This window comes from Taurulus bubalis (assembly GCF_910589615.1).
Source record: "Taurulus bubalis genome assembly, chromosome: 13".
In the NCBI taxonomy this organism is placed as follows: Eukaryota; Metazoa; Chordata; class Actinopteri; order Perciformes; family Cottidae; genus Taurulus; species Taurulus bubalis.
The window spans coordinates 26,094,743-26,112,242 of record NC_136601.1 but is presented as its reverse complement, the minus strand read 5'-3'; the positions used below and the strand labels follow the sequence as shown (position 1 = coordinate 26,112,242).

The 17,500-nt window shown below is 47.5% G+C and overlaps 1 protein-coding gene across 1 annotated transcript; it reads right to left on the bottom strand.

Annotated features, from left to right (window-relative positions):
* Positions 1–631: 631 nt before the first annotated feature.
* Positions 632–16,997, bottom strand: LOC306745651 (long-chain-fatty-acid--CoA ligase 1-like). The gene is made up of 20 exons (XM_079228482.1): positions 16,800–16,997; positions 16,173–16,287; positions 15,820–15,884; positions 15,185–15,286; positions 11,500–11,599; positions 11,244–11,419; positions 8,760–8,792; positions 8,638–8,689; positions 8,452–8,525; positions 7,285–7,362; positions 7,020–7,154; positions 6,416–6,550; positions 5,901–5,996; positions 4,879–4,951; positions 3,580–3,668; positions 3,387–3,503; positions 2,737–2,880; positions 2,251–2,355; positions 1,089–1,160; positions 632–979 (listed from the first exon to the last, which is right to left on the bottom strand). Exons 1-20 carry the CDS (start codon positions 16,992–16,994, stop codon positions 839–841), a joined length of 2,097 nt encoding a protein of 698 aa, XP_079084608.1. The 5' UTR covers positions 16,995–16,997; the 3' UTR covers positions 632–838.
* Between the last annotated feature and the right edge of the window lie 503 nt (positions 16,998–17,500).

The following is a 17,500-nucleotide window of genomic DNA, read 5'->3' as shown; positions in this document are numbered from 1 at the left end:
CTGTGAGTTCACAGGCTCCCAGCTGGACCCAAGCTTATTCATGAATGGATCTTAGTAAGATAAAAAGATGACATCAAACAGGTTGAAACGTTGGAGTGCAGAGCTGTCTGGTCCATAACGGATCCAAGTGGGCAACAGATGAGAGCCTCAGGGAAGCCTAGTAGGCGGTACGGTGTGTTGTTCCTGCCAGTAAAGTCCTGAGATGCTACAGAGCTGCACTGTAATATTTCCCCTTAAAAACATCCATCAAATATGATCTCCAAACAGTGGATTAGAATCAACATGTGATCACAGTGTAGTGCACAGCATGGGCAACAACTAATTCATCAATAGACACGCTTATCTTCATAGAATCTACTCTGGACCCTCACAGGGCTCCTGTGCCGTCCTAGCATGACACAGTGATGCTCATGAGCTCACAGTAGCATGTAGCATGACACAGTGATGCTCATGAGCTCACAGTAGCATGTAGCATGACACAGTGATGCTCATGAGCTCACAGTAGCATGTAGCATGACACAGTGATGCTCATGAGCTCACAGTAGCATGTAGCATGACACAGTGATGCTCATGAGCTCACAGTAGCATGTAGCATGACACAGTGATGCATCCTAAAGGGCATTGATTTGGTTCTGGATGAATCAAGTCCGGTGAGGAGCTCTGCTGCTCCTGCGGCTGCTTCTAGCTGCTGGCTGCCAGGAGGAAACACGCTCCTTGTGCTGAGAGGATCCTGTGTTGTGCTGCCATCTTCCTCTCTCCCATAAACACCTCTGTTCCTCCTCTGGTCCTCCTCTGGTCCTCCTCTGGTCCTCCTCTGGTCCTCCTCTGGTCCTCCCGTTCACATGTCGATGCCGGCGTACAGCTCGTCGATCTGGGCTCTGAAGTGGAGGCGCAGTTGGTTCCTCTTGGCCTTCAGTGTTGGCGTGAGCAGACCGTTCTCGATGGAGAACAGCTCTGCGTGGAGGCAGATGGACTTCACCTGGAGGAGACACAGACATGTCGGCAGGTTTCACCTCCAGGGGACGCTGCAGAGTCTCACAGCTCCAGCAGGAAGATACGCTTCAACCTCAGCTTGTAGTGAGTCTTACCTGCTCGAAGGACTTCAGGCCTCCTTCCTTGCCCAGTCGCATCATGTCCTCAAAGATGGCCGCCTTGACTTCCTGAAGGGACAATAAAGAGAGGCACCACTTCAATTACCACTATATTACTATATTTATATATTATAGCAGTAGTTCTCTCCCACATTCTTTTCAGTTTATTTTGAAATAGATGTCTGTTATAGAATTTTATAGAATTACTTTTAAGTGATGTCGTCCTTTTATGTCCTTTTATGATCTATTATGCTGTTCTTTTGTTCCCCTGTTTTTGTTTGTATATTTTATTTATTCGTTTTTTTTCTACTCCATTTGCTCTTTGTGGTTACTTGTTTGGTTTTGTTGTATTCATTGCCTTTATGGTCCTTTTTGTTTACCGGTATTTAAGTTGTGAATATGCTTTGATTCTCTGTAGAGCACTTTGTACACTTTGTTTTAAAGGTGCTGTATGAATAAAGTTATTATTATATTATAATCTATTAAAAGTGAATATTTGACCCTCATTTCATACTCTTTTGTTCTTTGAGTGAGATGATATGTGTTGTTCTTTCTGTGTGTTGTAGCTGAACATCATGTGTACCAACACTACATGCAGTTGAAAAGAAAGTAACTGTCTGGAAATGCATCTCGTTATGTTGTTGAAAACTACATAACAAGTGAGTAAAATGTTTCCCCATCATTCCAAAAGTAGAGATCCTTGAATTGTCTCTGGTCTTTGTTTTATTTTTTTTCCAGAAGGTTTGCTTCAGTTCAGACAACACTCAGAGATACATCTTTTACTCTCTTTCTTACCGACTAATGTTTAGAAATTCTTCAGGAGAATAACTGAAGGGATCTTGTTGATTAATGGATCAGTTGATTTCTTTGACAGATCACAAAGTATCGAGCAAAAGCAGCACTTTGAATCCTAGAGACGTGCTCATCACCTCTACGGCACTAAGCCGTCCAGCGTGAGGAAAAGAGGTCTTAGTTGACTAAGACCCAAGCAGCTTAACTACAGCTATTTACTACATCCTGATTTCCTTATTGTAAATGCATGTGTCCCTGTTGGGAATCACCGCTGCACCCGAAGAGCTTGAGCGGTTTTAGCGGTTGAGCGTGGGCCGTGTGAAGCCGTGTGAGGCCCCAGCCGGGATCAACGGGTGACGTGAGTTACCGCTCGTCCACACAGCTCCCGGTAGCCGCCCTCCAGCCCCAGGGTCCTCTTGGCCCAGCTGGACAGGAAGTCGGGGTCAGGAACAACCACGGCTACCAGACACGCCTGAGAGGAACACAGCAGAGACACATGGTCAATAAAACACCAAGTAATATGAATAAACAGTAAAGAAGAATACAGTAATATTACATATACAGACGGAATTTTAAAAAAGTATATAAAGTACTTAAATGTATCATATATTGCACCAGATGAACGTAATTAAAATGGCCAAAGTGATGAAAGTGTTCTAGTGTTGTGGTGGACTGAGAGCTCAGCTTGTTGTGCAGCCTGACAGCAGCGGGAAGGAAGGACTTCGGGCAGGTGGCTCCTCCCCTCAGTGTGTGAATGGGTGAATGATGTCATGCAGTGTTACAGCGCGTTGTGGTCTGAGGACTAGAACAGAAGTGCAGGTCATTTACACAGACAGTCAGAAGCTCCTCCCACCTGCATACTGTCTCCGTGCACAAAGATCTGCGCCACGGCGTCAGCCCGGATGTAGACGTTCTCTATCTTCTCTGGAGCGATGTACTCGCCCTGCGCCAGCTTGAAGATGTGCTTCTTCCTGTCCACGATGCGCAGCGTGCCGTTCTGTCAACGCACACAGGTGACAACAACACACACAGCTTACAATAACACACACAGGATTACAACAACAACACAGAGGTTACAACAACAACACACAGGTTACAACAACAACACACAGGTTACAATGTTGCACACAGGGTTACAACAACACACACAGGGTTACAACCACACCGCAGGGGCGTGGTTAGCTCAGCTGGAGAGGGGAGAAGCGACTCAGGGAACAGGTGTCGGGATGAGACCTAATTGGCCTCAGCTGGAGCAGATTGTGTGTGTGTTGTGTGTCTTGGCTATACAAGCCATAATATGGTCAGAGGAGGGGAAAGAGGGGCGAGGAACGCAGGTCCCAATAAAGACATTGCAAACAGCATCAAGGTCTGCGTGTGTCATTTGGGCTGGGGGAGACTCGGAGGTAACAAATCTTGTTACAACAGGTTACAACAACAACACACAGGATTACAGCAACACACAAAGGGTTATAATAACACACAAAACGCCACCACTTCACCCACAGGAAGCCATTTCCCAACGTCTCCCGTGTGAAGCCACCCGTCTGCGTCGATGGCCTCCGCAGTCTTCTCGGGGTCCTTCAGGTATCCCAGGAACACGTTAGGGCCCTTCACACACACCTGGAAACACACACATGTGTGAGTGAAGCATCATTGTGTAGAGGCAGTGTGTCTGTGAGGATGTGTCGTGTCTCACCTCTCCCTCCCCGTTCACAGCCAGATAGTTCATCTCCGGCACGTCCACCAGCTTCAGGGAGTTGCAGGGCAGCGGCGCTCCAACGTGACCTGAGACAGGTCAAGGTCAGAGGATCAGTGTTAGATACATGGTACTCAACAGGTCAAGGTCAAAGGGTCAGTGTTAGATACATGGTACTTGACAGGTCAAGGTCAGAAGGTCAGTGTTAGAGACATGGTACTTGACAGGTCAAGGTCAGAAGGTCAGTGTTAGAGACATGGTACTTGACAGGTCAAGGTCAGAAGGTCAGTGTTAGAGACATGGTACTCAACAGGTCAAGGTCAAAGGGACCAGTGTTAGAGACATGGTACTCAACAGGTCAAGGTCAGATGATCAGTGTTAGAGACATGGTACTCAGCAGGTCAGGGTCAGGGGATCAGTGTTAGAGACATGGTACTCAACACGTCAGGGTCAGGGGATCAGTGTTAGAGACATGGTACTCAGCAGGTCAGGGTCAGGGGATCAGTGTTAGAGACATGGTACTCAGCAGGTCAGGGTCAGGGGATCAGTGTTAGAGACATGGTACTCAGCAGGTCAGGGTCAGGGGATCAGTGTTAGAGACATGGTACTCAGCAGGTCAGGGTCAGGGGATCAGTGTTAGAGACATGGTACTCAGCAGGTCAGGGTCAGGGGATCAGTGTTAGAGACATGGTACTCAGCAGGTCAGGGTCAGGGGATCAGTGTTAGAGACATGGTACTCAGCAGGTCAGGGTCAGGGGATCAGTGTTAGAGACATGGTACTCAGCAGGTCAGGGTCAGGGGATCAGTGTTAGAGACATGGTACTCAGCAGGTCAGGGTCAGGGGATCAGTGTTAGAGACATGGTACTCAGCAGGTCAGGGTCAGGGGATCAGTGTTAGAGACATGGTACTCAGCAGGTCAGGGTCAGGGGATCAGTGTTAGAGACATGGTACTCAGCAGGTCAGGGTCAGGGGATCAGTGTTAGAGACATGGTACTCAGCAGGTCAGGGTCAGGGGATCAGTGTTAGAGACATGGTACTCAACAGGTCAACTCATCGTGAGCCTTCCTCCCTCATATATGTTTAAGCCTTAACAACAACCATGATGTGTTGTATCTTCAGTGGGAACACAGAGATAGATCCCTCCACTCCTAACTGAGCTTTGTGTAAGGAACGTTCCCCCCAGGGTCACAGGCCATGACACATCCTATATTAGAGGAGATCAGTGTTTCTCATCATCAGTCAGCCATGGTATCCACGGCTCAGGCGTTGAGGCGTGTTGAAGATGAGGTGTTCGTTACCTGCGGTCCATTCCCCGGGCATCGTCATGGTGCATCCAGCTGTGCACTCTGTCTGTCCATAGCCTTCATAGAACTGAGACATGAACACAACATGTTATTACTACTGTTACCCTTCATAGAACTGAGACATGAACACAACATGTTATTACTACTGTTACCCTTCATAGAACTGAGACATGAACACAACATGTTATTACTACTGTTACCCTTCATAGAACTGAGACATGAACATAACATGTTATTACTACTGTTACCCTTCATAGAACTGAGACATGAACACAACATGTTATTACTATTGTTACCCTTCATAGAACTGAGACATGAACACATGTGCGTATGTGTGTATATGTGTGCATGTGTGTGTGTGTGTGTGTATACGTGTGCATGTGTGTGTTGTGTGCATGTGTGTGTATATGTGTGTATGTGTGTGTGTGTGTGTGTATACGTGTGCATGTGTGTGTATGTGTGCATGTGTGTGTATATGTGTGTATATGTGTGCATGTGTGTGTGTATATGTGTGCATGTGTGTGTGTATATGTATGTGTGTGTGTGCATATGTGTGTATATGTGTGTATGTGTGTGTATATGTGTGTATGTGTGTGTCTGTGCGTGTGTGTATGTGTGTAAGTGTGTGTGTGTGTATATGTGTGTGTGTATATGTATGTGTGTGTGTATGTATATGTGTGTATGTGTGTGCATGTATGTGTGTATGTGTGCATGTATGTGTGTGTATGTGTGTGTGTATGTGTCTGTGCGTGTGTGTGTGTACGTGTGTAAGTGTGTGTGCATGTGTGTGTGTGTGTGTGTATGTGTGTGTGCATGTGTGTGTGTGTGCGTGTATGTGTGTGTGTGTATATGTATGTGTGTGTGTATGTATATGTGTGTATGTGTGTGCATGTATGTGTGTATGTGTGCATGTATGTGTGTGTATGTGTGTGTGTATGTGTCTGTGCATGTGTGTGTGTGTATGTGTGTAAGTGTGTGTGCATGTATGTGTGTGTGTGTGTATGTGTGTGTGTTACCTGACAGCCTACTGCAGCTCTGAGGAAGGTGAGCACAGTGGGGGAGATGGGAGCAGCTCCTGTCAGCATGAGTCGCACGCGTCCTCCCAGGCTGGCCTGTAGGGGGCAGCACTGGGTTAAGCTGGACTCACTAAGTCATGTGACATGTTATGCCTTCACCTGTTTGAGGCTGATAGCAGTTCATACACATTCTACTGTGTGCTCTGTGAGGTTAATCAATGCCTTATATGATAAGATAAGATTACACACAGTCTAACAGCTGTGACACAAAGAGATAGAGATGGATAGATGTAAAACAAAAACATGATAAGAACAACACAGGATAGCTACAGATTTAAATAAAAACCTTAAACTAGTGACTTGCTTTTCTGCAAAATGCAGGAAGATACCTCAAGTCACTTTTTTACAGATTGTACAAAAACAAAACATCAAGTTAATGGAGTGAATTGGAATATCAACCCCAAACCCCTTCCCTCCACAGGGACAGGAGCTCCAGCCCGGCTGCTGCTCTGCACCTGAACCTTCCAGAAGATGAGTCGGTCCCAGATGCTGTCTGTCCTCACGATGCCTCTCCTCATCTCCGCCTCCTTCCTCCTGGAGGCGAAGCCCAGCAGCCAGCGCTTCAGGGAGCTGTTGGCCTGCCCAAAGATCTACGAAGTAGTGTTCAAACTAACAATGAGGATACAAAGCATACAGTAAACCTTGAATGACACATATGAATGAGACAGTAGTTTGATTAAAAGAATAAACATTTATATAGATGCCTGCTTATATTTTGAGTCTTTCTTTTTAAAAGCATATTCATTATTTCAAACTCAGCATAAATGAACGTCATGAACACATGAATATAACACATTTACATGACTTTTACTAAACTTTGAGGTTTTATTTTTTTCAAGGACTTTTCCAGGCCTGGAAATAACCATTTTAAACCTCCATGACTCTTCCAGGTTTCCCATGAGCGTAAGATCCTTGATTCGTTCAAAATGGCGGCTACAGTGACGTGTTGAGCGTTTACCAGTTCAGGAGCGCTGCTGCGACTCTGAGCCGCGCCCCGCCATCGCCGCGCCCCGCCATCGCCGCGCCCCGCCATCGCCGCGCCCCACCATCGCCGCATACCTTATCGTACATCCTGTTCAGCAGGCGGGGAACCACAGGGAACACGGTGGGCTTCAGCATGGTCAGGTCCTCCGACAGCAGCCGGATGTCTCCCTGGAAGAAGCCGATCCTGGCTCCCTGCACTATCATCACTCCCTGTCAGCACCCGGCAGACAGTCAGAGGTCACCAGAGATCAGTGTGTACGAGAGAGAGGCTCACACACCTTTGATGTTGATCTGTGATCCACAACAAGGTGACTATGGGAACTAAGGAGACGTACAATACCTGGACTACTCTCTCAAACATATGAGCCAAGGGCAGGAAGGACATATGGACATCACTGCAAGACAATGGACAGCAAACCTAAACCACGGCACGAACACGCAGACAGGAACACACACACACACACACACACACACACACACACACACACACACACACACATGGACACACACACACAGGAAGGGAACAGCCAGTTAGAGTCGGTACCTCCACCACCCTCTCAAACATGTGGGCCAGAGGCAGGAAGGACAGCATGACATCATCGGAGGTGGTCTTAGCGTACGACTGCAGAGAAGAGGGAGAGTTGATCAAGAACCCGCTGGAACATCTGGATCCGGACCCTGTTTAGAGAACTTTGAACCAATAAAGGTCAGGCTGCACTAACCTTCCTCCTCCTCCTCCTCCTCCTCCTCCTCTTCTACATTCCTGTCCACGCCGTGCTTTCACTGCATCCCTGAGTTTCTCCTGACTTTGGACTTTCAACAGAAACTGACCATAATCTCAAAAGTATTTAATCTTTTTTGAATTCCCATTTTCATGTCTGGTTTCTCCTTCACTACGTTCCTCACTGAATCTGTTTTAGTAGTAAAACTGTATACGGTCATGTTATCATGTCATGAGAAGTTATCATGTTATGAGACGGCTCAATAAAGGTAGAGAAGAAAGGAGGAGGTAGAGTAGAAAGATAAGAAGCAGAGTAGGGAGTAGGGGAGGATGGAGAAGGTAGAAAAGAAAAGAAGGAGGTAGAGTAGAAAGTACGGGAGGAAAGAAGGAGGTAGAGAAGGAAATAAGGAAGTAGAGAAGGCAGTATGGGAGGAAAGGAGGTAGAGAATGAAATAAGGAGGTAGAGAAGGCAGTAGAGGAGGAAAGGAGGTAGAGAAGGAGAAGATAAAGTAGAGGTAGACATGGAGATGGGTAGACAAAGAACGATGTAAAGAAGGAAAGGAGGAGGTAGATATAGAGAAGAGGACAGGAAGATAAGGTAGTGAAGGAGATAAGGTTGTGAAGGAGAGAAGGAGATGGAGGTAGAAAGGAGGAGGTAGAGCAGGAGACCTCCTCCTCTTTTGACTTCAGCCCTCCGAAGGCCTTCTCATGAAGCAGCTGCTTCACTGTAACCTCAGCAGCTCCATAAAGCAGCTGCTTCACTGTGACCTCACAGGTGAGACTCACCTCCGTCATCTTCATGAAGGCGGAGCAGTTGGACACAACGTTCCTGTGAGTCAGCATCGCTCCCTTTGGGTTTCCTGAGACAACACACACACCAACACACTGCTCTTTAGTGGGCTGGAACTCATGTGTGTGTGTGTGTGTGTGTGTGTGTGTGTGTGTGTGTGTGTGTGTGTGTGTGTGTGTCACCTGTTGTCCCGCTGGTGAAGCAGATGAGCGCCATGTCCTCCGGTCGCGGAGGCTGCAGGGAAAAGAGAGTCGGTGATCAAACAGTAACACTGGTTACTGGTTACTGGTTACTGGTTACTCACCACTGGCTGCTGATGGTTGGCCTTCCCCATGGCCTGCACAACAAGAAGAGCACATCAGGGTCAGAGAAGGAGACAGGAACAGGGTAACAAAAAGAATATCGGAGGAACAAAACATGAATGAAGGCACAAGAAATTACTTAAAGTGCATTAAAGAAGGAAGCATTACAGAAGGAAGCATTAAATAAGGAAGCATTACAGAAGGAAGCATTAAAGACCGTAATGCTAGCCGTAATGCGACAGGGCGGCGTAATGCGACAGGGCGGCGTAATGCGGCGGGCGGCGTAATGTGGCGGGGCGGCGTAATGCGGCGGGGCGCCGTAATGCAACGGGGCACCGTAATGCGACGGTGAGCCGTAATGCTAGTCGTAATGCGACGGGGCGTGGTAATGCGACAGGGAGACGTAATGCTAGACGTAATGCGACGGGGAGTGGTAATGCGACGGGAAGCCGTAATGCTAGCCGTAATGCGACGGGGAGCCGTAATGCTAGCCGTAATGCGACGGGGAGCCGTAATGCTAGCCGTAATGCGACGGGGAGTGGTAATGCGACGGGGAGTGGTAATGCGACGGGGCGCCGAAATGCGACAGGGCGCCGAAATGCGACAGGGCGCCGTAATGCGGCGGGGCGCCGAAATGCAACGGGGCACCGTAATGCTAGTCGTAATGCGACGGGGAGTGGTAATGCGACAGGGAGACGTAATGCTAGACGTAATGCGACGGGGAGTGGTAATGCGACGGGAAGCCGTAATGCTAGCCGTAATGCGACGGGGAGCCGTAATGCTAGCCGTAATGCGACGGGGAGCCGTAATGCTAGCCGTAATGCGACGGGGAGTGGTAATGCGACGGGGAGTGGTAATGCGACGGGGCGCCGAAATGCGACAGGGCGCCGAAATGCGACAGGGCGCCGTAATGCGGCGGGGCGCCGAAATGCAACGGGGCACCGTAATGCTAGCCGTAATGCGACGGGGAGCCGTAATGCTAGCCGTAATGTGACGGGGAGCCGTAATGCTAGCCATAATGTGACGGGGAGTGATAATGCGACGGGGAGCCGTAATGCGACGGGAAGCCGTAATGTGTCGGGGAGTGGTAATGCGACGGGGAGCCGTAATGCGATGGGAAGCCGTAATGTGACGGGGAGTGGTAATGCGACAGGAAGCCGTAATGCGACGGGAAGCCGTAATGCGACGGGAAGCCGTAATGTGTCGGGGAGTGGTAATGCGACAGGAAGCCGTAATGCGACGGGAAGCCGTAATGCGTCGGGGAGTGGTAATGCGACGGGAAGCCGTAATGCGACGGGAAGCCGTAATGTGACGGGGAGTGGTAATGCGACGGGAAGCCGTAATGCAACGGGGAGTGGTAATGCGACGGGAAGCCGTAATGCGACGGGAAGCCGTGATGCTAGCCGTAATGCGACGGGAAGTAGTAACAGGGGACGGGGAGCCGTAATGCGACGGGGAGTGGTAATGCGACGGGGAGCCATAATGCGACGGGAAGCCGTAATGCGACGGGGTGTGGTAATGTGACGGGGAGTGGTAATGCGACGGGGAGTGGTAATGCGACGGGGAGTGGTAATGCGATGGGGAGTGGTAATGCGACGGGAAGCGGTAATGCGACGGGAAGCGGTAATGCGACGGGAAGCCGTAATGCGACGGGGAGCGGTAATGCGACGGGGAGCGGTAATGCGACGGGGAGCCGTAATGCGACGGGAAGCCATAATGCTAGCCGTAATGCGACGGGGAGTGGTAATGCGACGGGGAGCCGTAATGCGACGGGGAGCCGTAATGCGACGGGAAGCCGTAATGCGACGGGAAGCCGTAATGCGACGGGGTGTGGTAATGTGACGGGGAGTGGTAATGCGACGGGGGGGCGTAATGCGACGGGGGGGCGTAATGCGACGGGGGGGCGTAATGCGACGGGGGGGGCGTAATGCGACGGGGGGCCGTAATGCGATGGGGAGTGGTAATGCGATGGGGGCCGTAATGCGACGGGGGCCGTAATGCGACGGGGGCCGTAATGCGACGGGGGCCGTAATGCGACGGGGGCCGTAATGCGACGGGGAGTGGTAATGCGACGGGGAGCCGTAATGCTAGCCGTAATGCGACGGGGAGTGGTAATGCGACGGGGAGTGGTAATGCGACGGGAAGCCGTAATGCGACAGGAAGCCGTAATGCGACGGGAAGCCGTAATGCGACGGGGAGTGGTAATGCGACGGGGAGTGGTAATGCGACGGGAAGCCGCAATGCTAGCCGTAATGCGACGGGGAGCCGTAATGTGACGGGAAGCCGTAATGCGACGGGGAGCCGTAATGCGACGGGGAGCCGTAATGCGACGGGGAGCCGTAATGCAACGGGAGTGGTAATGCGACGGGAAGCCGTAATGCGACGCGGAGCCGTAATGCGACGCGGAGCCGTAATGCGACGCGGAGCCGTAATGCGACGCGGAGCCGTAATGCGACGGGGAGCCGTAATGCGAGGCTTCGGCTGACCTCCATCTCCTGCAGGCTCAGGATGAGGACCCCGACCCGCCGGCCCCGCTGGACCAGGTCCTCACTGGGGCTCTGCATCAGGACCAGGGTCTTCACAGAGTGCTTCCTGTCCCGCACACAGTCCAGAACCAGGCGTGCTTTGTCCTCCACGTCACACACGATGGTGGAGATGCAGGCTGCAGAAACAACGTAGCGACACATGGGGTCAACAACAACACAACAACAACAGCTGTGCTGACGTCACTCTGTGCGTTACCTTGGTCTATGATGAAGGAGATGGCTTCTGCTCCCAGTGTGTCGTACAGCGGGACGGACACCAGAGAGTATGTGTAACACGCCAGCTCACTGATGGTCCACTGCACGCACACACACACACACACACACACACACACACACACACACACACACACACACACACACAGTGATACAGTTAATAATAATAGTAGTAATAATAATAGTCGTTATAATAGTAGTAATACTAATTGTAGTAATACTAATAGTAGTAATAATAATACAGTGATACAGTTACTCAGTAATAGCAAGTAATATTTGGTAAGATGATAAATAGACTGTTCATGTAGTACTGGAATGCAGTTATTATTATTATTATTATTATTATTATTATGATATGTTTGATTAAAGGAATTTTCAGAATAATTATGATTGAAAAGGTGTTGCAACTTTCCAAAATGTGCTTTAAGTCTGCAGCCGGGTCTCTATTGTTGTCATGTTGTTTATTCTGTCTCACTTCTGTCTGAGGATCACAATACTGTGTTACTACTGTACTACAGTCATATAATACTGTGTTACTACTGTACTCCAGTCATATAATACTGTTACTACTGTACTACAGTCATATACTGTGTTACTACTGTACTACAGTCATATAATACTGTGTTACTGCTGTACTACAGTCATAATGCTGTGTTACTACTGTACTAGTCATATAATACTTTGTTACTACTGTACTACAGTCATATAATACTGTTACTACTGTACTACAGTCATATAATACTGTGTTACTACTGCACTACAGTCATATAATACTGTGTTACTACAGTCATATAATACTGTGTTACTACTGTACTACAGTCATAATGCTGTGTTACTACAGTCATATAATACTGTGTTACTGCTGTACTACAGTCATAATGCTGTGTTACTACTGTACTAGTCATATAATACTTTGTTACTACTGTACTACAGTCATATAATACTGTGTTACTATTGTACTACAGTCATATAATACTGTGTTACTACTGTACTACAGTCATATAACACTGTGTTACTACTGTACTACAGTCATATAACACTGTGTTACTACTGTACTACAGTCATATAACACTGTGTTACTACTGTACTACAGTCATATAATACTGTGTTACTATTGTACTACAGTCATATAATGCTGTGTTACTACTGTACTACAGTCATATAATGCTGTGTTACTACTGTACTACAGTCATAATGCTGTGTTACTACTGTACTACAGTCATATAATGCTGTGTTACTACTGTACTACAGTCATAATGCTGTGTTACTACTGTACTACAGTCATATAATGCTGTGTTACTACTGTACTACAGTCATAATGCTGTGTTACTACTGTACTACAGTCATAATGCTGTGTTACTACTGTACTACAGTCATATAATACTGTGTTACTATTGTACTACAGTCATATAATGCTGTGTTACTATGGCACTACAGTCATAATGCTCTGTTACTACTGTACTACAGTCCCATAATGCTTTGCACTGTGGCCTACAACTAGAGATCCTTGTTGTTGCCTTTCCCTGTTTATATTTTGCCATGGCAGCATTTAAAGTGCTGAATCGGCAGCTAGCGGTTCCTGTGTGAGATGTTAATGTACAACTAGAACCTGATTACTTTCATCCTGAAGGAAATATAAAAATGTGACGCTTTGGAGCAGGCCTGGCCAACCCGCAGCTCCCGAGCCGCATGCGGCTCTTTGCCTGGTTTCATGCGGCTCTTGCGTTCATATCGAAGTTTGTGTTTTTTTTTTTTTTTTAATCTTTTTATTGATTTTGCAAATACTTTAGACCACTGGTGTCGAACTCAAGGCGCGACGGCTTGAAAGCCATGAAATCGCGGACCCGTTTTCAGTCATTCGCTGACCGTTTTCAGTCATTCGCTGACCGTTTTCAGTCATTCGCTGACCGTTTTCAGTCATTCGCTGACCGTTTTCAGTCATTCGCGGACCCGTTTTCAGTCATTCGCGGACCCGTTTTCAGTCATTCGCTGACCGTTTTCAGTCATTCGCGGACCCGTTTTCAGTCATTCGCTGACCCGTTTTCAGTCATTCGCGGACCCGTTTTCAGTCATTCGCGGACCCGTTTTCAGTCATTCGCTGACCGTTTTCAGTCATTCGCGGACCCGTTTTCAGTCATTCGCGGACCCGTTTTCAGTCATTCGCGGACCCGTTTTCAGTCATTCGCGACCCCGTTTTCAGTCATTCGCGGACCCGTTTTCAGTCATTCGCGACCCGTTTTCAGTCATTCGCGGACCCGTTTTCAGTCATTCGCGGACCCGTTTTCAGTCATTCGCGACCCCGTTTTCAGTCATTCGCGGACCCGTTTTCAGTCATTCGCGACCCGTTTTCAGTCATTCGCGGACCCGTTTTCAGTCATTCGCGGACCCGTTTTCAGTCCGTCAGTCCGTCCGACGGTCATTTTACATGGGCAAAAAAAAAATAAAAAATCCTGTGCTTTTATTTTGAAGGGATTTTTTAATGCGGCAGAGTGCAATTTATTCAATTTCAGTCATATTGATGTCATGTGTTGTAACTCTGTTACGTTGTTCATTCTGGTCACATGACATCTATTGCTTCTGTCCATCCGGTGAGAGGGATCCTCCTCTGTTGCTCTACTGAAGGGTTCTTCCTGTTTTCCCTGTGAAAGGGTTTTTACTATCTTTATTTGGGGAGTTTTTCCTGATCTGATGTGAGGTCCCGGGACAGGATGTTATTTGTACAGATTGCACATTTTAATTTGTGATTTTGGGCTATATAAAATAAACTGAATTGAATTGAATATTCACACACTCCTCAATGCTGCGTTCACAACACACTTTACTTGCGTGAGTTTACACATCGGACTATTTGTGATAGTTTGCTTCATTCCCAACCTTTTTTTTGTTATGTTCAAAAAGGCTGAAGTTATAACATTATTATGTGTGTTGTATTACCTTGTATCCTTAAGAAGCACTTTTGGGTTTTTAATTGAGTGTGAAAGGGAATATTTCTGTTTGGCATACTGTGATACTATCTCAGGTTCAAACCTAGGTGCCATATTTTCATTAAATCAAATTGAGAAGTTGAAAATGTTCCTCGCTTTGGTCGCGGCTTGTCATTTAGGGTGATGGTGGGTCCTGCAGCCAGATCAGTTAAACCACTGCCCCAGACCACATGCATGTTCTTAGACTTATGTCCTTCTCAACTGTGACAAAAAAGCTTTGAACAAAGTTAATATAATAACGTGTGTTTAATCTTTGACTTTGTTATTTTCATCTGTTTTAAGTTTGATCTTTGATAGAGTAATGTTGGTTTCTTAACCCTAAATTAAATGGATTTATGTCGTAGTAACAGAGACATTTTAATTTTTGGCTCACGGGGGGGGGGGGGGGGGGGGGGGGGGGGGGGGGGAATGATGTGGCTCTTTGCAGTAACACAGTAATGTGGCTCTTAGTCTCTGACTGGTTGGCCACCCCTGCTTTGGAGGTTTCTAAGAGATTCTTTGACATTTATTCACTATGGACATTGAACGTGATGTCCAGAAAGAATGTCTCAGAAAGAATCTAAGTCTAAACTCTGCATGTGTGTGTGAGTGTGTGAGTGTGTGTGTGTGTGTGTGTGTGTGTGTGTTCAGACTGAGGTGTGGTGTTAAAGGTCATCAGCCTCGATGTGTAAAGGGTGTCTGTACCTCGGGTCTGTTCTGAGAGAAGATGCCAATGTGGGGGTCCGAGGTTTTGGAGTGTCCTTTATGAAGAAATGCTGAACCCAGATTCTCTGTCCGCTCCAGTACCTGAAACACACACACACACACACACACACACACACACACACACACACACACACACACACACACCTGTTAACGGCTACATAAGCTACACTTGGTTCAGCCTCATGATATCCAACATAAGGACACCCGGTGTTCACTCAGGAGGGGCTGGAACGTTGAGTTCTTGTTTCACTTTAATGAGTGTGACTAGTGAGTTGCTGTTGCTGGAGCTGGAGGATTCAATAGAAACACAGTAAAACACTTCCAGCTCCGTGGGAGAGCAAAACCAACTCACCGCATTACCTCATTTAAATGAGAAATTCATGATTACATTCTCCGATTATCAACGCTATCACTCTTTACCAGGGAACAGATGTTTATTAGCAGGTTGTCTTTGTAGTTCATGTAAAATGTCTATGAAATACATTGCTAGGTGTGGACGCCCCGTGATTGTCTCCTGAGCTAGAGCACATAGCGTTCACTCAGTAGACGCTACCTTCCAGCGTGAGCACACGCAGCTCACCCTTAGCTCTGGTGGTGATGACACGGTGACTCACCTCTCTGTAGGACAGCCACTCATACGGCTGTTTGGGCTTCCTGGAGCCCAGACAGGGCCCGTTATCTGAGGAGGAGAAGTGAGAGGATGTTATGTGTACTGTGCCTTCTGCTGCTGACACAAAGGCCCCATGTTTTTGTAAAAACACACAGATGGTCCTGGGCAGCGGTAAAACAACGTTGTTTATAGTGGCGGCAAGATGTTGTGATGTAACCAGAGAAGACTGCTGACACTGGTTTATCTTACCCTGCACTTTACTGAACACTGACAGCACTGACTGTTCAGTAAAGTCTTCACCGGTCTTCACTGACCCGTAAGGAAATACAGATTATTTATCAATGTTTTGTGACTCACTGGAGACGCGGACCCCTCTGAGGAAGCACTCGTACATCGTTCTGGCATCGTCGTAGAAATGTGACATGTGAGCTTCTCCGTTCAGCAGAACGGACCGACGGGCCAACTCTCCACCCTGAGGAGAAACACACAAGTTTTTGCTTCATGCACAACAGGGCAACTTTCATATACAGGGTTCATACACATTGACCAATGGGTTTCATGACTTTTCCATGACTTTAAACCAAATGTCCATTACAAACATTTAGTGAAATCTGTGTGTAAACAGTAAAAAGTGAGTAAATGTAGTATTTAAACTAACAATGAGAATACAAAGCATACAGTAAACCTTAAATGACACAAATGAATGAGACAATAGTTTGATTAAAAGTTTCTTTTAAAAGCATATTAATTATTTCAAACTCAGCGTAAATAAACGTCATGAACACATGAATATAACACATTTACATGGCTTTTACTAAACTTTTGGGATTTTATTTTTTTCAAGGACTTTTCCAGGCCTGGAAATAACCATTTTAAACTCCATGACTGTTCCAGGTTCTCCATGAGCGTAAGAGCCCTGACTGTGTATTGGGACATATTCAATCAGACAGCGGTCCTCTTCATGCATCCCTGCATTAAACTCACCGGAACCTCAACTGACTGCATGCAGAGGTCGCAGACCGGTGGGAGGGGCTTTGGCCGCGTGGCCAGGTAGAGGGTGGTGGCAGCCGCCACTACGCCCATGCTGACCAGCACCGGCGTGGAGACGGTCCTGATGTACTGGCTGAAGTCCTCCAGGGCTGGCAGCTTCAGCCTCTGCAGGAAGTCCTGGCTCAGCATGATGCTGCTGGCTGTGAGGTGAGCTTATGAGTGTGTGTTGCAGGATGGAGTGTGTGTTGCAGGATGGAGTGTGTGTTGCAGGATGGAGTATGTGTTGCAGGATGGAGTGTGTGTTGCAGGATGGAGTGTGTGTTGCAGGATGGAGTGTGTGTTGCAGGATGGAGTATGTGTTGCAGGATGGAGTGTGTGTTGCAGGATGGAGTATGTGTTGCAGGATGGAGTGTGTGTTGCAGGATGGAGTGTGTATGGTGAGAGGCCAGCCAGGAGGGGACCTGAAGAGACGAAGAGAAGACAGGTCATTCACTTGTTTACATTGAACAAGACATCATTTCATGTAGCGCTGGGCGGTATACCGGTTCAACCGGTTTCAAGTTTACATACGGTATGAATGTTTCATATACCGTCATACTGGTGCATAGCCGTAACAACTGTTGTTGCTCTTCAGCGGGCAGAAAAATGTATTGTTCAGGTCTGAGCTACTAACATGTTATATGGTTATATGGTTA